Source organism: Petromyzon marinus, chromosome 12 (assembly GCF_048934315.1).
Source record: "Petromyzon marinus isolate PM22_M1 ecotype Great Lakes invasive population chromosome 12, UKy_Petmar_22M1.pri1.0, whole genome shotgun sequence".
NCBI classification, from domain to species: domain Eukaryota; kingdom Metazoa; phylum Chordata; class Hyperoartia; order Petromyzontiformes; family Petromyzontidae; genus Petromyzon; species Petromyzon marinus.
Window position 1 is genome coordinate 7,799,874 of NC_133678.1, and position 23,314 is coordinate 7,823,187.

A 23,314-nucleotide genomic window follows, 5' to 3' on the forward strand; every position below is an offset into this window, starting at 1 on the left:
GGGGCGACGAGCCGACGACCGTTCGCCTTCCTCCCCCGCGTTTCGCCGCAGTTGCCGAGGCGAGCGACAAGCTGCGGGACGTGGAGGAGCGGGCGGCGCGCCTCTCCAAGCGCATGGAGCCCTTCGGAGCGCTGCAGGACAACCTCGGGCGGAACATCTCCGTCATCAAGGAGCTCATCAACCAGGCCCGCAAGCAGGCGGCCTCTGTGAGCATCTTGACATGCGGTGCCACCCCCCCCCCCCCCCCGGGGAAGGGCGCACGAGGCCGTGATTGGCTTGTTAACTTTTTCTCAGTAGACCCTTGGTGGTTTGGGCCGTCGGGACATGAATGAAAGTTCCCTTCACCGATATCCCCTCTCCGTCTCTCCGAGTTTGTCGCTGCGTCGGTGGAACTGCACGTGCTTCTGTCTCGCCCGGTGTTTGGCGCTATAGGATGGAGTTCTGCTTGGGACGGCTCGTGTATTTTCTTTCACCAACATTGTCGCGTAATTCGTTTGTGCGATTTTTCGATCTGATATTAGGAAGCCTCTGGAGCTGTGCACTTTCAAATCTAGTTTGAAAACGTGTTTCTTAAGAACTGCTTTCTGTGTTTTAGTTTTTTTTGTCCTGTTCTCCGCACCTCCGATTAGCACGGTTGGCTATGTCCGGTGTGAGATAAGTTCTACATGCATGTTTGACATCCAGTCTACCTTATTGTTTTCATTACTGACATCGTCCCTGTACTCAGTGTCGAATGACTCTCCTCTCATGTGGCCACAGATCAAGGTCTCCGTGCAGTCCAGCACGGGCGACTGCGTGCGGACGTACCGCCCTGAGATCCCGCACGGGAAGCTCACGTACAACTCCATGGTGCTCCACGTGAAGACCTCGGAGCCAGACAACCTGCTCTTCTACCTGGGAGGCTCCCAGAACGTGTGTAACAAAGACAAAGATCCCCCAGTATAGCCCTTAACAGACTCTTGGGGCAAGTTCTGTTGGCGAGCACCAAAATGAAGGCCCCGGCACACGAGGGGGTGGGTGGCAGGCAGAACGCCCGCCTGCCAGTGTCTTCCGAGTGGCGATGTTTTTACATGTCACGCTAGTTGCTCTATTGAGGCCGAGTTCACCTCGGGGAGGCCCAGGACCAGTTTTTTTATTTTATTGTCGCTGGCGTTGGCCGTAAGCGGGAATCGAACTCGGGTCGCCGGGTTCGTAGCGCAGCGCGCTTAACCGCTACACTACCACTTGTACACGCACACACGCATGCGCAATTATACCTTACGAACGTCTGTGGAAAATATTGATACTTGGCCATACTTCACCACACTGGTCAGTGCGGGTTGGTGAAGGCGGAGGCCATAACATGCGGGAGACCCCCATTACCCTTTCCCCCCAACCCGTCCCCTGCTTCTTTCCCTCGCTCCCTCTGCTCCCTTAATTTCTACTTCCCTCACCTTCCCTTCTCATGTAAAAATACAGATTCCCTGCTTCGTCGGTGGAGCAGCGAGGCCTAATCTCCCCCCTTCTCCAAACTCGGGAGCACAGCGTTTGGGACCCAAGTCCAAGGAGTTTCTGTACTCCCCCTCCCCCCCCCCCCCCCTCTGTACCGGGCTCCTCCTGACATATAATTAAAACGCGCAAAAAACAGATGCGGGAGAACGGACATGTGCCGCAGAGTAAAAAAAAACAACAACGCTAAAACGTTAAAGACGCTCGGCAAAGCAGCCTAAGGCGGCAAACCGAGTGCGGGAAGCGGGAGCCGCCGAATCGATTGCCGCCCCCTCCTTGTCTCCGGGCAGCCGGACTACATGGCGGTGGAGATGCGGCGAGGCCGGGTGAGCCTCGTGTGGGACGTTGGCTCGGGGCCCGGACGAGTCGAGTACCCGGACCTCGCCATCAACGACGGCAACTGGTATCGCATCGAGGCGACCAGGTATGTGCCGTCCGTCCGGCGACAGCGTCGTGCGCATGCACGCGCGCTAGAGAGACGCTACACCTCGTGATCATAAGGTCGGTTTGCTGCATCGCCCTCGCAGAGTCGTTGTTATTGCTCGTTCCCGTGCACCTTGATTTGCCAATGCACGTTGGTTCATCCTGAATGTGCTCGTGCAGTGTCATGCCATGTGTGTATGTGTGTGTATATAAATGATAAGTGATAATTCACAGCCTCTTGCCAGTCCACTGCTCGATGAAGCCATCGCAACACTCTGTCTGTCATGGGGGGGGGGGTTGTTTGACCATACTTCACCACTCTGGTCAATGTCGGCGTGGTGAAGGGGGGTCCCAGCACTCGCACACGGATGTCACCTAATGGTTAGGGAATCCAATTCATGTTGGCTGATTAATCGCGCAGTGCGAAGAGTACTGCACCACCGATCCTCCCTGCTGTATATCAACATTTCCCTATTTAGCCTTGCACACATGGAATGCATATTTGGTTTTGGTGTCTGCAACACATTACCGAGTAAGCAATTTGGAATTCAGGCAAAGTGTGCTCTATGCCCGAGCACAAGGAAGTTTGAAAAAAATATGAAAAATACATTGTCATGTCTCCCAGTCACATGATGATCCTACCGCAGCGATTCCTTAGCACATGCTGTTATTTCATGGACAGCTACCACTTATCTTAAAGGAATTTATGTAGCGCCTCAACCAAGGCACTTTACAAACAATTTGCAACGGTACAACATATGAATCTAATGGTGGAGATGAGGTGAATTAATTAGATGAGAGGAAGCAATGGGCAAACCTGCGATGTGGGAATTCGGTGAAATCGAAATTGATGACAGTAAATGTGTATGTTGAACTTCTTTTGCACCGTACGTAGCAAACCTTGCTAATTTGAGGTGCGCGGGATGGACAACAAACTAAACACACAAAAAAAAACTGTTCTATCGAAATGAGTGTTCAATCTAGATTGAAAAGTGCACAGCTCCAGTGGCTTCCTAAAATCAGAAGGAAGAACGTGCCAAATGATGGCCGCAGTGACACATGCAGTGACACATTCACCAGCGGCGGTCTGTATCTGTCCACGCTTGCAATGGCAGGCCCGACGGCGTGTGGTTTGTACATTGGGCTCCATGCGTTCCCAGGTCCCTGAGGGTCGGCGCTCTCTCCATTCGGGCCTTCAAGGGCGACCGAGGCGGAGTGAGCCAGCTGCCCAGCAGAGGGACGTCGCCCGAGGGAAATTCGGCCTTCGACGTGGACGAGACCACTTTGCTCTTCATCGGAGGCCTCACTGGAGGGGTCAAGGTGCGGGCGAGACACGCCTCCTGTGGTCATCTTGTAAAGCCACTGAACGTTGAGCCGCACCCGCATCTGGCAGTGTGTTTTCTTGCCGCGCAACGCGGTGCTTCTAAGGTTCCCCCATTCCGCGGTTGAGGCGAATATTGTCGGCGAGCGGCTCTCAAATCCCTCATGAAAAAAGAAACGACGGGGCGGTGCGACCAGCACCATGTCTGGCCACATTTGTCTCCACAGACGTTGATATATTTTCCACGCCCACTTAGGGGATGCCCAGCACCGCTTATGAAATCACTTACCGCTGACGTTTGCCGTGTCTGGGAATTGAACCTAGGTCACCGGGTTCATGCCGCACTACGCGAACCACTCCGCACCTGCTCCCCACACTTCGCACCAACAAACACACACTATAAAAGACAAAGATCCCCCATAAAGACTTGACAGGCTGTTGGGGCAAGTGCTGTTATCGAGCAACTATGAAGACCTGAGTGGCACGCGAGGGGTAGGTGTCCAGCACCACACCCGGCTGCCTTCGTCTCCCTGATGGCGATGTTTTTATACACCACATCAGGTAGTCAATTGAGGCTTACTCGACCTAGGAGAGGCCCAGGACCGGTTCAGATAATCATCACTGGTTTTGGCCATGAGCGGGAATTGAATTTGGGTCACTGGGTTCGGAGCAAGTGCACACACACAGACAACCACACAGACACACGTAAACACACACACACACAACCAAGATGACACTGTAATGATGCTGATACAGTTGTTTCCCCTGCTGCCAGAAGGCCGATTCGGTGAAGGCCACCTCATTCAAGGGCTGCATGGGAGAGGCATTCCTGGATGGCCGCTCGGTCGGCCTGTGGAACTTCCGTGAGATGGAAGGCACCTGTGGTGGCTGTGAGATCAGGTAAGGCTACCAACGTTCAACAATGAGGGTGGGAGTGTCAGCCAATGAATGGAGTGCGTCTGAGAGAACTTCCACGGCGGAGATGGAATAAAAATGATTACGCTGCAGGATCATGAGAGGTCACAGTGGCTAAGAGAGGTCATCATCCCGCAGCGAACTGCCCATGGCTGATGATTGATGTGACAATTGATGATCGTATTGGCATGAGATGTATCTACATTGTCATTATTGACACTATACGCATTGCCCCCGCCGCCACGCTCCACGCATGTAGTTGCCATCATCAGCGCAGTCATGGCCATGCTCCAGTCGTGCTTCCCGACTCACGCTGTCTATGTGCACCGCAGTCCCCAGGCAGCCGAAGCAGAAGTCTCCACACAGTTTGACGGCGAGGGCTTCGTGCCGGTGGAGCGGCCAATCCGCTGGAACTCCGAGGTCTCCATCATCACCTTCAAGTTCCGCACCTTCTCCCCCAACGCCCTGCTCATGTACTTGGCCACCGCTGACAAGGCAAGCCGCTGTCCACCATTTCGTGGACCGCTCTCACGCACCCATTGCCCTCCCTGGATTAATGATGGGCAGCTGCATCGTTATAAATAACGTGCAATAGTTGTCACTTTTACACGTGTTAGAAATAGCCTTGTGGTGTGGTGCGGTAGTCACAAATATGTTTTTGGCTTTATTCTTCATAATCGTCCTTAAGTTACGTGAATGCCCAAATCTCCGGTGTTCAATGTTAATGCCATCTCCTGTATCATCATTAATGTTGCTTTTCTATAAACAACTCCCGAAAAATGTGTATTTGCTTATAAGTGAGCCTGTTCTAAATAATAACACAATTGTCCGTTTAATGCGTAGCAGCAGGCTTTCACAACCAATATCATCCATAAGAAGTTTTTTTTTGGTTAGATCACGTAAATGTATAAGTGTGTCGTTAAAACCCGCCACCACTCGACACGGCCAACTAGTAAGGGTTGTCACGTAAACAGAACGTGCCAATTCGTCACTAGTACAGCACACCGGTGTGTTGGAGAGCCAAGCCACAACATTTACAATCTCAGTACGACGTTTCGCCAGTAATTCCAACTAGCTTCATCAGGCGACAGCCAGATCTGTGGAGAAGTCGAACTGTTCCGTTCCTTACATAGAGGCGTGGATGTGGTGACCACGCTTCTGCGCTCTTGGGCATATTTCTGTAAGGCGACGAGAACTGTAACGTAACACGTGTGAATGAAAAAAAACTAAAATAATAAACGTCGCTCTCCTGACGCTGCTGTGGGCCACAGAAGGACTTCTTGTCCATCGAGCTGGTGAACGGGCAGGTGCGCGTGTGGTACGACCTGGGCAGCGGACCGGGGAACGTGACCAGCGACAACAAGCACAACGACGGCAACTGGAGGAGCCTAAAGTTCTCCCGCAGCAAACAGATGGGTGCGATCGCCCGTCACTCGCGTCTGCGCATCCCGCGTTTTTTTGAAACGCCGACGCGTTTCAAAGAATTTGGCGCGCACAAAGCGAAACCGGACGAGGAGACCGTTGCCTGCCGAGTAGCGCACGCACAGGTCCCACGTCCGACCGCAAGGCCGCGCTTTGAGCGAATTCAAACCGCATAGCGGAGATAATTTTGGGTATAAATGGGTGGCACAAAACGAACCCACGTAAAGCCAGGGAAAAACCTGCATTTTGTGAAACGCGGTGACACGATACTGCCCTTGGCTTTTTGCGGTCGTGCCGTTCCGAACGAAGCTCCCAGCACGTGGAGCGAAACGTCACACACCGTGCCGTACAGCGCGCAGTACAAACCTGAAAACACATTGGAGAGATAAACATGATTACTTTATGATTCAAAAAGTCGATATTCAATAAATTGATTACTTAACATTGTAGTCCAATTTAGTAGCTGCTCGTGTGACGTTAACCCATTGCGTACAACATTAAAAGAAGAATAAGAAAACACCAATTCTCAAGTATGCAATTTGATGCATGTTTTGTGTGCTTCAGCATCGATATTACTCCAATCAATTTTGCTCCATATTGCTCTATGAATCGATGCATCGCCAAACCTCTATTATTGGCTCTGGTGACTGAGTATTCATTGGGTTATTGCACCAGCACATTTAGTGGTCCATTGATGGATCCTGGAGGTTATGGGGGGAATAAGCGTTTACACATATACATGATTACCATGCCTTGTGATTTAGTGTTAATTCCTGTTAGTCGGCTAATGTTGAACTTCTTTCGCATCGTATCTAGCCAACTGTGATAACCGCAGGTGTGGTGGAAGAACACTTAGGGGATGTCCAGCACCGGTTATATCACTGCTGATGTTTTCCATATCTGGGAATTGAACCTAGGTCACTGGGTTCATGCTGCACTGCGCGAACCACTCCGCATCTGCTCCCCCACACTTCCCACCACCCACGAAGACAAGGGCACGCCAAGATCCCCCAGTATCGCCTCAACAGACTGTTGGGACGAGTGCCGTTAATGGAGCACCTAATGAAGGCCAGAACGGCTTCAGCTTCGCTGCCAATTGGGAGCTCCGGCGTCACGTGTGGGTCCGGCCGATGCTTGTGTCGTCTCCTGCCTGCAAGCGTAACGGCGCGAAAGGCCTCTTTGACCACTTGTTGTTTGGTGGCTGCGTGTGCCAAACAGGCACGCTGATCGTTGAGGACGAAGCTCGCAACGTGGTGAACAAAAAGAGCAGGTCGCAGGGCGCGTCGGGAGGTCTCAATCTCTCCTCCATGGATCTCATTTACTTTGGCGGGCTCCCCGACGGGGTCCTACCCAGGTATGTAAGCAAGATCCCCCTGTGGTGTTAATAGGGCTGTCAAATTTCGGGCCCCGTAATTTCCTTCACGGTGATGGGAGATTGTCGGTGGTGAGCTATTTTTGCAGCCGCGAACAATACTTTCGCGACACGACTATGCCTCCAAGGTCTTTATAAAAAAAAAAAATGCCTCTTTAGCCTATTTAGCATACCAGGCTTTGTGCCTGCTCTTTATTTTAAAGGTGCATGGGGAGATAAATTTGAGTAGTGACATGCATGAAAGGGAAGTGGGAACGTTTATCACGTGAAAAAATGTCATTGGCAAAACGAGGGGGGGATAAAAGGTTTGGCCAATGGGTTTTTAAATGTGTTGCATATATCAAGTTGCAAAAAGCTGCTGTTGCGGCTGCTGCTGCTGCTGCCGCTGCACGGATGGATAATCATTTCTTACTGCGGCTGACCACTGCTGTGCTCACAGGGGCGAGGTGAAGAGCCGAACGTTCACCGGATGCATCAAGGGTGTGGAGATCTCGCGCAGCTACTTCAATCTGCTCACCTTTAAGAACTCCATTGGGGTCAAAAAGGGCTGCTCACTCGAGGTGACGGAGCCGTCTCTTCACACGTGCATGCTGTTGTCTTTGTCTTCTTTTTTTTGCTTTTGCGCATTGAGGGAGGGCCCCGTGGCTTACACGGAGTGCTCGTGCCGACAACGTCCGGCCATCCGAAAAGGGCGACACTGCTGACGGCACCACCTGAGTTTTTCTCGCTTGAACAGAATGCTGCTTGATAATATTGGTCCGGAAAGCCAATGGGGCTGATGGACTATTATTTGTTTATTCGTATGTGGAGGCAAACAAGGAGTTCCACATGTATAGTTGTGACACGTGCAATCCTCTAGAAATGTCTTATGCGTAGAGAATAAATTTTATGCAATTGTCATTTAGAGTAAACACGATTCCTTTTCAAGTATCTGCAGTGCCTATATATATAGAGCATAACTTTGATAAAATAAAATCACATTTTGCATGACTTGACTGCACTGTCCACGTCATGAGATGAAAAATGTCTGTTCAAAAAAACCTCACAGATGATGCAGTGTGCATCATCCTCCTTTATAAATACAACATGTGGAAGGTGATAACCACATATTCCACTTGAGGTCCCTTCCAGTGACATCTTCTTATCCACCTCAGGGGGCAGCATTTTCCCACCAAACTCTGCTTTAGAGATGTCAGTCCCATGGGGCAGACGAACCCACATTGTTAATGAAAGAAAATGGAATTCAGCCGAAATCAAGTGCAAAATCCAATTTCAATGTCGAGGCGTAGTTTTTTTTTGTGTGCGGCGATTTGATGACTGGATCAAGATCATAGTTGGGCTATACAAATATTTAAATTATCGAATACTCTACCGACTATCAGTTCGATTATTTGACTAATCGTATAATAAAATAGTTCGGGGGTGGAAGTCTCGCCACTGTTCCCACGTGTGACGTTGGACGGGAGGTTTCGATTACCTTATCTCCCGCCATATGACTTGATTCGAGGGACCAACGTTTTTAAAGGGAGCCCAGAGTAACTGACCACAAAATCAAAAAGTATTTACATCATGGGACCTCCTTTGCCAGTACCAAAATATGATAATAGGGTTTTCCCCTTTTTTCTGGCAACAAAAAGGGTGTTAAGATGTTAAAACACCAAACTGAAACGCCTTTTGGCGTCATCTGGTCTAACACCGTTTGAGACGAGGCTCAAAAGAAAGCTGTCTCTGGTGTGGACCAATCAGTTTCAAGGACAATGCATTTATTATCAGAGTATGTTTTTTTTGTTTGCATTCTGACCACAAGCATTGTGGTTAATGCAGACATGATTCCTTGTAAAAAGATTTCAGTTTGGTTATTTAACATCTTAACACCTGTTTTGTTGCCAGAAAAAAAGGGGAAAAACCTATTCTCAAAAAGTATTTGATTTGACAACTTGTCAATTACAACTGACTTAATCCACTGATCATCCCGGCACTAATTGACGTCACGATGTCGCCGCCCAATTTAGTCGCGCGTGATCGAAACCCACATTTGGACCCACTGACTCTTGAGCCCCCTTGCCATCTCCAGTCTTGTTGTCCATGCTGCTGCTCACAAAGATGACGACGATGACGACGACGACGATGACGACGACGGTACCAACACTGACGGCTGCCCGTCTGTCACCGGTGTGCAGCACGTTCACATGGCGAGCATAGAGTCGCCCGGGTTCGTGGAGCTGCCGGCAACCACCGCATCTCTTCCGCCCTCATCCGAGATCTCCTTCTCATTCTCCTCGACCAACGCCTCGGGTCTCCTGCTTCACGCGGCCGGGGAGCAGTCGCCGAGAGTCGTCCGCAAGCGGAGGCAGAGCGGCGTGGTGAGTCCCCCCCCCCTTGTGCCCCTCCGCATGCTCCGCCTCCGTCGTCGTGGGCCTGACTTGTTGATAAATACAAAGATCCTTGCGGGGATGCTGCCGCACGTCGAGCGAATTCAAGCAGCGTAGCAGAGAGAAATGTGATGCGATGGCAAGCAGAATGGATTTGCAATCGAGAGGTCGTTGGTTCGATTCGACGTCAGGGCTTTGCGACCACATGGAGTGAGCACGACCCAAATAAAGTCCACTTCGAAGCAGGGAGAAGCGAAGTGAGCTTGTGTGCCGGAGCCACGTGAATTGCGTGGCATCGTGAGACTATAAGCAGATGGCAACAACAGCGGGGAATAACGTGGCTGATGTTGACGACGGTTGTCATTTAATGATGTCCATGCATCAGCTTCCACTGCCCATGCCTTGCACACACTCTTTGACAAAAACGCTCGCCGACTGCCCGCGTTCAGTTGCTCACTGTGTGCATATCCACGGATAACCACAAGATGACAGTGTTGGCAGGGAAGCCGGCTGAGTGCGTCTATTCTTTGGGTCTTTCGGTAAGGTCATGTAGATAGGTACAAATTAATACAAAGAATAAATATAAATACTCTTTGCGTCTTTCGGTAAAGTCACGCATGAATTTCTGCAGTCACAAAAGCTTTAAGTCAAGGAATAAATATAAAATCAACAAAAAACTACGACGTTTCGATCACAACACAAGCGATCATCATCAGGAGGAAAGAGGGCGAAAGCTGCTGAATGCAGACTGTTTTATACCTATCCACGTGACTTTACCGAAAGACACAAACAATATGAATTCCTGCAGTCACGAAAGCTTTCGGCCAAGATTTAAGTGCGTCTAGTTTTGTGATATTTACACAACAGACCTTTCTGACCCCCCCGCCGCCTCCCGACTGCGGTTGCAGCCTTACTACGCCGTGTACCTCCTCGACGGGAACCTGGAGGTGCTGTTCAGCACCGGCGATGCCACGCGAAAGATCGTCAAGAAGTCGACGGGCGGTGCGTACAGCGATGGCAGGGAGCACGCGGTGGTTGTCAGCAGGCGGCAGCGGTGAGTGGCACCGGCGCGTGGCACCGGCATGGGACCGGCCGATCAATCGTGGATGAGACGACCGAGTACAAACTCGTTTTGCGTGACTGTGCGACAGTGTGGGTAAAATGATGGATACAAGCACAACTCTGTACTGTCTCCACATGTAGATCAACGCATTTCTCTCCTAGTTTTTTTTTCCTTTTCTTCTGCCTTTCTAAGTTTCCAAGATCACACCTGGGGGCTCCGATAATTCCATCTGTTTACTGTGAATGCGTTTATCCCATGTATCCTGATTCTGTTTGACTCTGTGTTTTTTTTTAACCGTAATGTATGGCCATTGCCCTATTGGCTTTTCAGACCAGCAAGCAGACTCTGAACCGGTTTCAATCTTCTGGGGTCTCATCAGCAGACTCAAGCTTGTTAACCGATGTCATTGGCAAGAGCACTCGATCTAAACTATGGGGATCCGTTCACCACAAAGGCAATATTCTACACAAAACTCATTATGCGTTGCCAGGATACCATTGAGTTGAAGCACATGCAATCAGAACACCGTGCTGTTTCCACGTGCAAATCAAAACTTTATGATGCGAGTAGCCGTCGTAACATCAAGCCGTCAAACGTTGGACGAGGAGGAAGATCTCGCGGTTAAAAGACGTAGCTTCGGACAGAGAGAACTAAAGTGATGAGACAACTGCTAGCGGATTTTACTGAAGGAAACGGTTATGCCCCGACAGCCCAAAAGGACGAGGAAGATTGTAATAGTAGAGGGCATTTGGGAGCAATGATGCGGCTCAATGCCCGAGGAGCAGAAAGAGAGATGGCCCAGGACAGGGCAGCATGGAGAAGGTTGGCAAGGCCGGCAGAGGCCCCCCACATGAGTGAGACAAACGCGTGGAAGAAGAAGAAGAAGAAGATTTGGCAGCAACGATGCAGCGGTTCAGCGATTCCCAGCGATTGTTGTGCTGGCGATACACGCAGTCATTTGTGTGTCTACAAAGCAGTGCTTTATAATTTATGTAGAGGTTATGTGCAAGTGTTATGGTTATGCTGATGGAACAAACGACTGGAAACAAGCGAAACAAATATGCGAGGATAGATGATGCTTTAGACAGACATAGCATATGAAAAATATAAGATAATTTGTGTTTTACTTGAATCCTAACCCCATATCAATGGGTTTACAATGTATGCACAGGTTATGAAACTTACGTGCAAATAATGCCTTTACACTCATTAAACAATGACTCGGAACAAACCGGACGTAATTCATGAGATAGACAATCCAAACGCAGGCGTTATAAAACGGAGTAAAATTATAATTAATTATATCTCCGTGAGATGAATCTCTCAATGCCGAAGTGGTATGAGAACCGTTTAATGATTTTAGAACATGTAGCACGCAGTTGTCGTTCACAATTGCCGGCGTGCGAATACCCAGAGAAGTAGGAAGACAGCCAGACAAAAAAAACAACAATTGCCCAAGCTCTGTCATCCTATACTGCGATATTTGGCCAACTCCATTCGTGAGTGTTTATACATGTGGCCGGAAACTGGTGCACCCAGATTATGATTAATTGTCACCCAGATTAATATTAATATCAATCTGGGTGATTAATATTAATATTAATCTGGGTGATTATTATTAATCTGGGTGCAGTCGGGTGACAATCAATCCTCTGTGCGGACGTAAATGAATCAACTGGCTGTGCTGCCGTACCTCGCAAGCCAGGAGATGGCGACCTCTGTGCCCACGGGAGTTCCGTGAATTTGTGTGATCCGCACAAAACCTCATCATGGGACAAACCTGCAAGCTCGAGCGCAGCTGCAGCCTGCGCAAGCTTGCCGCTGCCACCCCACTGACCACATTGGAGGCGGCAGCGTTCGTTCGCAGGCAGGCAGCGCTCCGTCTGTTCGTGCGGGCGTTGTTGGGTCATGGAAACCGCCTCTAGGTTTTCCACAGGGAATAGGTAAAAAGCAAGGGGGGAGACTGGGGGCGCGCAAAGGGTGCACCATTATTTTGCAAGACTCAACGCCGATGCAGTTAAATTCCGCGAGGGCTAGCTTTGCCTGTATTACTCTTACAGTCTAAGAGTATATATTAATAATATGGCTTGCCCATAATTATCGTAATTAGGATAATGTTAGAGGGTTGGCTGGGGGAAACACTAGCCATAATTTTTTTTTGTAACTTTCCAAATGCCCCCCGCGAGTGTAATTGCCTCCATTTCCAGCTAATGCTCTCTCAATACCCACCGTAATGTGCTGCATTACGCAAGCGAGAGTCGCGTTAAGGTTTTGTGGAGTGCGGCACAGTTGAATAACTGCGAGTCCATCCTCCCCATGGGTAATCAATTTGCACGCCCGCAAACACGCGTGTGTGCACGCACGCAAGCGCGGGACATGAGCACGCACCGGCTAACCCGAATGTGTTCCGCGTGGGCAGGGTGGTGCGCATGTCGGTGGACGACAGCTCATCCCGGGACGCAAATCTGGGCAGCGACGGAGAGATCACGGTGGCCCGGCTGTTCGTGGGAGGGACGTCGGCGGGATACAGCCCTCCCAGCAGTGTTCCAGTGCACACGTACACGGGCTGTGTGCAGAACATCATCGTCAATGGAGTGTGAGCAACCGCCCCCGGGTCACTCGGCCATGGGCGAGTGAAGGGGGGGGGTAGCTTTCACTAACGCGGGTCATCTATTTCACGTGTGGTACAATTCCTAGAATGTTTAGCTTTTGTTTAAAAGCCATGCCCGTGGTGTATAATGGTAAGCATGCTGGACTTGAAATCCAGATGTCACCAGTTCAATCTCCCAGCAAAGGGGTTGAAACAACGGTATTTTGTTAATGCCCCCACCCAGCAGTACATGGGTCCAGCCACCAAGCACAGTTAGTTGATCGGCAGGTCACGTTGGTGGGGAAAAAGTGTGGGCACTCCAACCTCTTCCAAGACGTTTGACCAGCGTGAAAGATGAGGCCAAATGCCCTCTGATGAGGCTCTCTCTCTAAGAGCTCCCACTCATAGGGGGAGGCCCTTCTTGCGGCAGTGGTGTGCATAAATAATTGAAAAAGCTGCGCATTTTAACCCAAACGGTCGCAATAAACGATATTTGGCTCCTGATGGAATTTAATCATGGGTTTCTTACGTTCACGCTGGTTTTTATCGTCGAGGGTGGGCAATGCACGGAATGTTTAATGTGCACTGTGTTTGCGTGTAATCGCCTCGGCATCCATTGTAAACATTATGATTACATTATTTTTCTTCTGAAAATACACTTTTTTGGGGGGCAGTGGTGGGGCGGGCAGTGGTGGGGGGGGGGGGGGGTGGGTTGCTCATTTACCCTTTAAAAGCTCTAAAAAGTAACACGGCAAATAATTTGACAAACGCCCCGAACGTGCATTGTTATGCATCGCTGTAATAGTGCAGACCTTTCCTGAGAACGTGATTAACTACGGAGGCGTGGAGCTCGAGAAAGGGTTGGTTGGGGGGTGGGGGGGGGGGAGATAAGACAGGAGTGATGTAGCCTCGTTGCGTGGCTACATAAGCTCCCAGGGGGGAAAAGGCCACGATACTTTCTCTCCCGGTCAAAATGTGCCGCGGCCGCTCGCGACAGCACGCAGCCGTGGCCAAAGCAGCAGCGGCGGCGCGATCATCGCAACTCCCGTTTCCTCCTCCCCCCCCTCCTCCCCCCATCTTGGGCGTCACGCAGGCTGCAAGACTTTGCCCACTCTCTGAACTTCGACAACGTGGACATCGGGCGGTGTCGGACATCGGAGCCGCGGTGGAGGGCGACGATGCAGCCCACGGGGAGGAGGGCCGAGGGGGGCTCCGGGCGGGCGGTAGTGGTCCCTGAGCTGAACAGGCCCCAGCCCGGTAGAGGCTTACCCACACCTCCTCCTCATGCTGCTCCAAACAAGCCCGCCACCACCACAGCTCAAGTACGTCGACATAAGTTCATTGGTCGTGCACGCGCCGTGCGTTCCAAAAGTTTGTCCTGGAAAGCCAAAAAAACAACCGAGCGTGCTGTGACAAACGTCACTGCGAAAGGCGTGAAAGATGAGGATCCGATGTTTCTTTAAATCGACGTGGCTATCGGAACTTGGGAAAAAGAGGGAATTCCACAGTCGAGAAGTGTGAGCGACGAAGCAGAGAAAAGAATGACTGTTAGAAGTCACGAAAGCTTCAAATCAAGACAGAAAATACGAGTTTCTGCTTGCAGTGTGGTGGTTGAACACAGTGTGGACGAGACACGACAGGGTTTCTGTAGTCCTAGTCAAGCTGTGAGCAACCTCCTGCAGCTATAGGGATGACAATAATACAGTGGTACCTCGGTATACGTCGTTAATTCGTTCCAGAAGGTACGACTTATACCGAAAATGACGTATACCAAACGAATTCTTCCCATAAGAAATAAAGGGAAAGGAGATAATCCGTTGCAGAGTATAAGAAATGGTATTTTATATGGCATATTATACATAACATAATGTAGACACTACTTATTACTAAAATGATATTTACACAACATACATTAAAATAAATACATTAAAATAAATTGATCTCTTTTTTCACGTCAATATGATCCTAACCATTCTCTTTGTAGCTTGGCTTTCATCACTGACCTTCTCAGGACCCATCCTGAATGAATTCGCAAAAAGAATTCACGTTAAAATGACAAAAACCACACCACGTGAAAATTCACGGAGAGTTACGGCAAGGGTCGTGCACTGAACGAGATCTACAGGCAGACTGAGGAGCGGCGCTTTGTCTCAGTCGTGAACGAGGTCTTCGCGGGGACGCGGTGACTCATCCCGACCCTTACAAGTTCTAGCAAGCGCCTCGTATCCCAAGCAAGACGGATTGTATCCCAGGACATTTTTTTCTCGTCAAAACACGACGTACACCAAATTCGACGTATTCCAAAGCGGTCGTATACCGAGGTATGACTGTATAGGCAATTGTCTCATTAGAAGCACACGTACAATGACTGTTAGAAGGTCACGTGACAATTAAGTTATTAGTTTGAGCGTCGATCGTTGAGCTCAACAAACTACTCTTGCATGGAGTGAACAGCTTCAAAGATCCCACTGAGCTTCACAACGTTAAGGGCAGTCTTTTTGTATGTCCTAATTCCAAAAGTAAAACTCTGAAGTGTTCTAATAAAGCGAATGAATGGCTGATTACCATGTAAGCAAAGTTAAAAGAAACCCTGTTGTTTTATGTTTAATGTGCCCTCTTTTAGGAAATTACTAAGTGGAACGTGTTTGTGTTTAGAAATTGAAGTTTATTTGTGCAGCCCTTGGAGCATGCTTCCACTCACTGTGCACGGCATGTGTCTCCAGACTTTGCGGTACCATTGCCTTGTCTGCAAAATATGAGTAAAATTATAAACGTATGGGTTATAATGTTATAAAATTAGTCTGTCCGCCTTCATTGTGGTTTATGTATTAAAGTCACACCCAAGTTATATACGCACATCTTCTGAGCACATTAAATCTGCATGAGCCAGCTAGAATATATTATTCTGCTATTCGTGGTATGGGAATAAACAATCAGCATTTGATTATAGTAATGCGTGGCAGTAACATTTTAATTAAAATTACCATACAAAATAGCAAGCTTTGTTTTGCAGCGTTTCATGTTTAATATGAACACTAATTAGAAAGCTAATAACCAAAAAATACTTTAACATAAATGCTGATGCAATATTCAATAAATCAAGCACTCCAATGCATCAATAGCATTTGAGAGATAAGTACTATTATGTAAATAGATTGGAGTGGTAATGCATTAGTGAGCTACACTATGAATATATGAATCGACCTAATCTGAGTTTGCTTCCCAGCCACAGCTAACATCGGTGGCAAATGATATCTGAATTGGTAATGGCCCACCCTCCCTTCACAAAACCACACTGGCCAGCGTGGTGAAGTACTGCATAGCCCGACATCTCCATGACCGACACAATGTAGTTTTCAGCCAGTAATTCAATGAAAAACGGCCGTAAATTATGACTGTTATTTTACTGTGAAATAACAAATGAATTAAAAAAAAATTATACTTTCCTTGTGCTATGAAGAAGGGTCATTGCGCAAAGAATCGCTTATGGTATATATATATATATTTCCCATGTAAGAGGCAGCATCACCAAATAATGAATTTACTTATTAATGGAAATAGCCAAACATTTAAATGTGGGATCCAAGTACAGCATCGGAATTGATAAAGGTGTCACGAGACCCGGCGAGGCTTTGCTGTGGTAATCAAGGTAATTTCTATCGATGCATGGGCTTCTCTTCCAGATGCCAGTGCGGTGCGCTGTCGAAGCTGCGGCTTCTCTCGAAGCCAACAGTCTGCAATTCGGCCTGAAGAAAGACAGCCATGCCGTTCTGACCTTCGACAGGGACACAGTGAAACGCAGGTGAGCCCCTTTGTCTCCACCCAACAGCCCTGTGTGTACAATGGGGTTGTGTTGTTGGTGCACCACAAAGCCCTAAATCATTACATTCGTGTAACAGCAATTTTTCCTGCCACCTTTCAAAAAACTAAAGTAGGCTCCAGAGAAAACCTGCACAACTTTTCTTCGCAGACCATCGTATTTTAACGTCGCATTACGATTTTCATGCACCCACCAGATCAGTCTCGGAAACGAGGTGTGACAACGTGCGCGCCGATAATTTGCGTATTTTCGTACAAATGTAGCCTCTCCCTTTCCACCTATAGTGGAGGCCGCCGTGGGAAAGGCTTGGCTCTGTTTGGGGTGCGCGACCGCGCGTGTGCAGGCTTGTGCTGCAGCTGAGCGTGCGGACAGTGGCGAGCGATGGACTGGTGCTCTACATGGGGAGCGCGAACAACCTCGCAGCGTTGCAGCTGATTGGTGGACGCCCGCAGTTCACCTTTGACTTGGGCAAAGGGGTCATTAAGGTTACGGCGGCACAACTAATCAACGACGGAATTTGGCATACGGTCAGTGCTGCAAAAAAAAAATGTGTGTGTTTTTTTTGTATTAACACACACTTGTAAAATTACCCCTGCTTTTAACGTTAAAGAGAAAAATGCACGAATTAATTTCCTTCAGCGAGCGGTTTCAAGTGTTTTTGTTGAAATGTTATGAGGGCTTGAGAAGTCAAATTGCAAGAGTCTTACATTCTGTTTGAGCTTCAATAATGGAGGTTATTGATCGATGTGGCTGAGCGTGTAATGTATAAACTGATCGTAGATTATTTTGGAAAAGTAAATAAATTCCCCTTTTATCATTTATACAGAAATTTCCACTCAAAAATATATCCCCCCACAAGATTAATCTTGAAAATGGGATCATTGCAGTTTCTCAATAGTGCTTTAAGGGGATTATTTTTTTTTAAATAAATAACACCAACAGTTTTTTGTAGTTATTTATTTTTTAAAAAATAATATATATACACACACATATATCAAGTAACTGAGTATTTCTGGACCTGTGAGAGAGTCTATGGAGATGGAAAAACATCTTCAAGAAAGCTCTGGGTTTGCAAATATCACACATGACACGTGTGAATAAACAGTAAATAAATGTAGATTGAAAACTCACTTCTTTAGAACTGCTTCTTGCGCTTAGTTTGTGTTGTCCTTCACTCGGCACCTCCAATTAGCATGGTTGCCTACGTACGGTGTGAAATACGTTCAAAATACATATATACGTACAAACAAATAAAACTCGCACGTAGGTTTGGCATCTAAAAGGGGACACGGCAGAGTGTGGGCCTCGGGTGCAGCTGCTTCCAGCCGCACGAACGATAGCTACACAGGAGGCCACTGACGACGATGACCACGATGTAACAACGGATGAGGCGATTTTCTGAACCGTGGCTCTGCTCTTGCCTGTGTGCCTGTGTGTGCGTGCTTGTTGGTGGGGAGCGGTGGCGCAGTGGTTAACGCACTGCGCTACTAACCAGGCGTCCCGTGTCATATTCCCACTCACGGTCAACACCAGTGATGGCTAGCTGAACTGGTCCTGGGCCCTCCCCAAGCTCGGCTCGGCCTCAAATGAGTACCTGGTGTGATGTGCAAACATCGCCACGAGGGAGACAAAGGCTGCCGGGCGTGGTGCTGGCCACCCACGCCCTCGTGTGCCGCGTCGGCCTTCATAGGCGCTCGCTTAACAGCAATTGCCCCCAAAAGTCTGCTAAGGCTGCACGGGGCGACCTTTGTCTTTGTGCGTACAGCTGAGGGTCGAGCGCGGAAAGCGGAAGGTGGATCTGAGCGTGGACACCCGGCAGCGCGCCACCACCAAGCTACCCAGCGGCAGCTCCAACCTGGAAGTGGAGAGGAGGCTTTACCTGGGCGGGGCTCCCGCTGGCTACCCCGGCATCAAGCGACTGGGCAACGTACGTTTGGCCATCGGCGCGGGATTGAAGCAGACGTGGTGGTGGTGGTGGTGGGCAGTGAAGCTCGCGCCTTGAAAAGGAAGGAGCCTTCTTCTTTGGCAGGCCATGCACAACGTGCTCCGTGATCAAACCTCCTAAGAAGAAAAGGGATATCCCTTTCAATATTTTGCCGCAAGTGTAAAATTTGCCCTGTTGAATATCGGACATTTTGAGCAAAGCGAAACAATGCCCTCTAGACCAAAAGGTGGGAGATGCACAATCGATGCGTGTATCATGAGTGCAAGAATATATTTGAATCAATTCGTTATTACATATCGACTCATCACGCAAGTCCAAATCCTGGATTTGGTTGACTCGGCAACATTTTATCGACCGCGGATGAATGATGAGTACCATTTTGTGGAAAAGTCAATGGTGGTTGTCCTCAAGGAAGTGGAATTTCCACCACTGGCTGAGGAATGTAAACAGCAGATGAGCACCACCTCAATTCTTCATTTAAGCAAGAAATAACTTTTGGCCTTTTTTTAAATTACGAGCATAAGAATTTGAATCGATGAATCGACGCATTTTTTACACGCACACGAAATGTAAGAATGACACTCTTTGCACGAACGTGTTTATTGCCCATCAGGTCACACACAGCTTGGCTGGATGCATCGGAGACTTCTCACTCAACGGTGCCAAGCACAGCCTGAGTCCAGCCACGTTTTTGCTGAACCATGTGGAGGGCTGCTATCAAAACGTGGAGCCTGGGTTTTACTTTCAGGGAACGGGATATGCCATGCTAGGTACGTTCGCCGATGTAAACATTTGCAATGGCGCGTGCGTTTTCCCCTTCCCTTGTGGACCTGTGCCATGCTCGCGTGCTGTCGCAGCAGGCACGCAGCTCCCATAAATAAGTCTGCAGTTTTAAATGCTCAAATTTTGTGTGTGCGTCTGCCTGTACAAGCATGTGTGTACGGGTGATTTGGTAATAACCATGGAAATAACATGAAGAGGGGGGGGGGAAATAAATCGAAATCTCGTTTAATCTATGAACAGCCGTGACATCGATTCGAGATGCATTGTAAGGCTGCCTGTCCAGTGAGAGTGTTGTGGAATGCGTGAGACGAGAGTGGGTCAGTGGGGGAAGAGAGCGAGGCACTCTGCAGTGTGCTAGGTGTGGGGAAAGTGGAGTGAGGAGTGTGGGTAACTAGTGGGGATTAAGTGAAGTTGTTTTTGCAAGTACAGGAGCTGAGACGGCAGTGAGTGAAGTGCTAAGCAGGGGATGGGGTGAGCAGCAACGAAGGTAAGGGCGCAGCCCTGCAATTGCTTGATCAAGCCACTCCTGGCGGAAGGGCCTCAACTAGTGGGGGGGGGGGGCTCTTGAGAGCTCTGCTACAGGGTATTTTTGGCCTACTCTTCCACGCTGGCAAGACATCTTGGAAGGGGCGGGAGTGACGCACACTTTACGTGACCTACTAATCGATGATGATAACCGTGGTGTAACCATTACACCGCGGCAGCATCGCTGAATATCGGTGCGTGGGTGAAATAACTCGACCGTGTTGGGATATTTAAGAACATTTCTAAGTAAAAAAAAAAATAATTCCATAGAGCTATGCAACAGGAGACAAATAGAACACAAGTTTGTCACAAAAGTATGCAACAATGAGTGCTGACCTTCGCTTTTGCACCCAGCGGCGGGAGGGTACCGCGTGGGCACGGACCTGGAGATTTCGCTGGAGTTCCGGACGACCCAGCTGGATGGGGTGCTCCTGGCCATCAGCAGCCCACGCATGGATGCCGTCGGCATCGAGCTGGTTGCTGGGAAGGTGAAACCACTTTCTTCCCTGCATTTGCGCGCTCTTCTCGTGTTTCCTTCCTTATTTATCATTTCGGTGACCCAGGTGACTCTTGCAAATGAGACAATCCCCAGTCTCTTTTGAGTCCTCGCCTGGTTAAACAAAATAAATAACAGCACACAATTCTCCCGCCCCTACGTCAACCCTTCGGCATCTGTGCTGAACACCACGGCAGAAGAAGTGCAGATGATCAATCCTGCCTGTGAGAACACCAGGCAATTATTCGCAGAGGTTGTAAATGATGATAAATTCCAATAGGCGGCATTGTCCAAGTGAGACGTGTTTTCCTAATAGCGTTATCGTTCAGAGGCATGCCATTTAGCGGTCCTACTTGGGGTGACAAAGCACGTGAAAAATGAGTTTCTTCGCAACAACAACAGCAACAACAAAGAGTCGTCCTTACCTAACGACGGAATTATGCTTACACTTCATCTCTGTTTTACCAATCCTTGAAATAAATGTACCGACAAGCATAATTAAATGCTTTGACCATCAGCCACTTCTTCTTGATTCTTTCGGTAAAGTCACGTAGAATGAGAATAAAACAGACCTGTCTCTTCACCTGAAGAAGGCTACTTGTGTTGTGGCCGAAACGTCGTGAGAATTTTATTGTCTTATTTTGTTTTATTGTTTTATTCTCATTCTACGTGACTTTACCGAAAGAACCAAGAAGATGAATCCTTGCAGTCACGAAAGCTTTAAATCTAACCATCAGCCACTTGTTCATTTACTCCTGAAATAAAGGCATCCACTGACCATTTGGTCATTGGGGTTGTTTGATCTTACTTCACCATGCTGGTCACTGTGGGTTGGTGGAGGAGGGGGGGGGGATGCACAGGACTAGTGCAGCTATCACCCACCACTGATGTTAGCCATAGCCAGCAGTTGAACTTAGGTCACCAGGTTCATTACACAGGGGGCAGTGGCGCAATATGCAAGCGCACTGCACTAGCGCACACTGCTATTAATTCTGTAATACATTTGGGTGCATGCAGACTTTTATGCTTCAAAATGTTTTGTCTGCCTCTTGGTAGATATTGCAATGAAAAGTGACGGCTTAATTTTCATGAGAGAGCAAGTTCTGTCTGTTTCATGCATTATGTATCACTGTTGTCAGATGTGCGTAACTGAGAGTAGAGAGTTTACTCAGTCTAGCATTCACTCACTGCCACAATAGATGTGTTCTACTTATTATTAATATTCTAATCAACCGTATGAGGGCTCTGGACCCCACTTGTCTGCTGGCCTAGCTTGATAGGAGGTACGACAGCTTGGATATATACACAGTCACGATGATAGAATGTTTTATATTTGATGGATTAATAGTGATGTTTAAACACTACATAAATCCAAATTATGTTAAAATACCCGAGGTAATTCATTTAACAGCGCACTGCACGATGAACTTAATGGCCAAAATTCAATTCCCAGCCACATCGGTGATGAGTTATATCTGAACCAATCCTGCAATTTCCCCACCGATTTGCCATCCTGCATTGCACAACGTGGTGAAGAATGGTTAAACAACTCCTATGGCCGTCATGGTGTGACGAAGCCTTCATCCGCAGTGGAGCGACAAAGCGGCTTGAAATTATGATCATACGTCACAGACGAGCATTGCTCTCATGCCCAGACGCGGATTACACTTGTTGAGTTATCATATGAAAGAATGTGTACATGGAACAAGCATTCGGCAGGGGAGGTGTTTGTTGACGTATTATTACTGTATATGCAGTGCACTTAATGTGTACACGTGTATATAAGCGTCACTTAAATAACGGCAGTATGCAGCACATATGCTTTCTTTTGAAATTTTTTAACATATCATTTCCAGCCAAACCACTTTTTAGAGTCGAGAAAAAGAATGAACAATCCAGTCCAAGTTTAATTAGCTCTAAGTCACCGCTGTGTGTGATCAGCCCTGTGGCCTTGTGATGAATGTGCCAGGCTTAGTTCAGTGGATTGGGTGTTGGGATTGTGGGGGTGGGGTTGGTGGTTGGTTGTGCTGGCGATGTGGGGTGTAGTGGGCTTCTATTTCAATGCCTGGCATTTATCCAGGCACTTTAAATAATTATCTGCCAAGCATCCGTCCAAATTGGGCAGGCCACCTGCTCTGGCCACTGCCTTGGCAAAATAAGTTTAAACGCTCCAGGCTTTGTTGCTGTTTGGAAAAAAAAAGCGTCGAATGAAGTGAATGTTTTCTCGTGCGCAATTTTTTTGATAAAGGACACGTAAAATAATTACACGAGGAATGCCTGCCACCTCGTTCGCACAAAGCCACACGAGGCGCGAATGTGAAAATGTGCAATTTGATTATCCCGTCCTCCAGGTGCTATTCCACGCAGACAACGGAGCCGGCCGCTTCTCAGCTGAGCTCTCTCCGCTGGCATTAACGGAGGCAGGGTCCGCTGGCACTGGTGCTGGCCACTTGTGCGATGGCCACTGGCACCGTTTGGAGGCCAGCAAGCTCAAGAACCGCCTGGTGCTGAAGGTGGATGGAGCCGCAACAGAGGCCGCCAGTCCACACCAATCCAACTCGGCCGACACGAATGACCCCGTCTACGTTGGCGGCTTCCGAGGTACGTGACTCGGCGGTGCTTTGGGGGGGGGGGGGGGTGGGCACAGGTGGTCCACCACCATGGGCCCAGATTTTTTTTTGTTTGTTTGGAGATTTCTGTTTTCTCTTTTAATAGTTAATGGGTCACAGGTGTTGTTATTTCAACTGAGTGCACACGTCATGTAAAAAAAAAATGTCTG

The 23,314-nt window shown here is 48.5% G+C and overlaps 1 protein-coding gene across 3 annotated transcripts in view; it reads left to right on the forward strand.

The window, feature by feature from the left end:
- LOC116941604 (laminin subunit alpha-1-like) overlaps positions 1–23,314 on the forward strand; it is a 132,036-nt gene that overhangs the window by 105,658 nt on the left and 3,064 nt on the right. For 2 of the 3 annotated variants that reach the window (XM_032952810.2, XM_032952808.2), the window contains exons 44-62: positions 52–206; positions 760–912; positions 1,779–1,912; positions 3,072–3,231; positions 4,008–4,132; positions 4,480–4,642; positions 5,419–5,563; positions 6,788–6,923; positions 7,381–7,501; positions 9,122–9,304; positions 10,222–10,367; positions 12,796–12,972; positions 14,060–14,288; positions 16,650–16,768; positions 17,130–17,313; positions 18,552–18,713; positions 19,345–19,501; positions 20,394–20,527; positions 22,887–23,136. In XM_032952810.2, coding sequence (XP_032808701.2) covers positions 52–206; positions 760–912; positions 1,779–1,912; positions 3,072–3,231; positions 4,008–4,132; positions 4,480–4,642; positions 5,419–5,563; positions 6,788–6,923; positions 7,381–7,501; positions 9,122–9,304; positions 10,222–10,367; positions 12,796–12,972; positions 14,060–14,288; positions 16,650–16,768; positions 17,130–17,313; positions 18,552–18,713; positions 19,345–19,501; positions 20,394–20,527; positions 22,887–23,136 — 3,033 coding nt within the window. The remainder of the gene's footprint in view (positions 1–51; positions 207–759; positions 913–1,778; positions 1,913–3,071; positions 3,232–4,007; positions 4,133–4,479; positions 4,643–5,418; positions 5,564–6,787; positions 6,924–7,380; positions 7,502–9,121; positions 9,305–10,221; positions 10,368–12,795; positions 12,973–14,059; positions 14,289–16,649; positions 16,769–17,129; positions 17,314–18,551; positions 18,714–19,344; positions 19,502–20,393; positions 20,528–22,886; positions 23,137–23,314) is intronic. The other variant, XM_032952809.2, reaches the window with a different exon arrangement.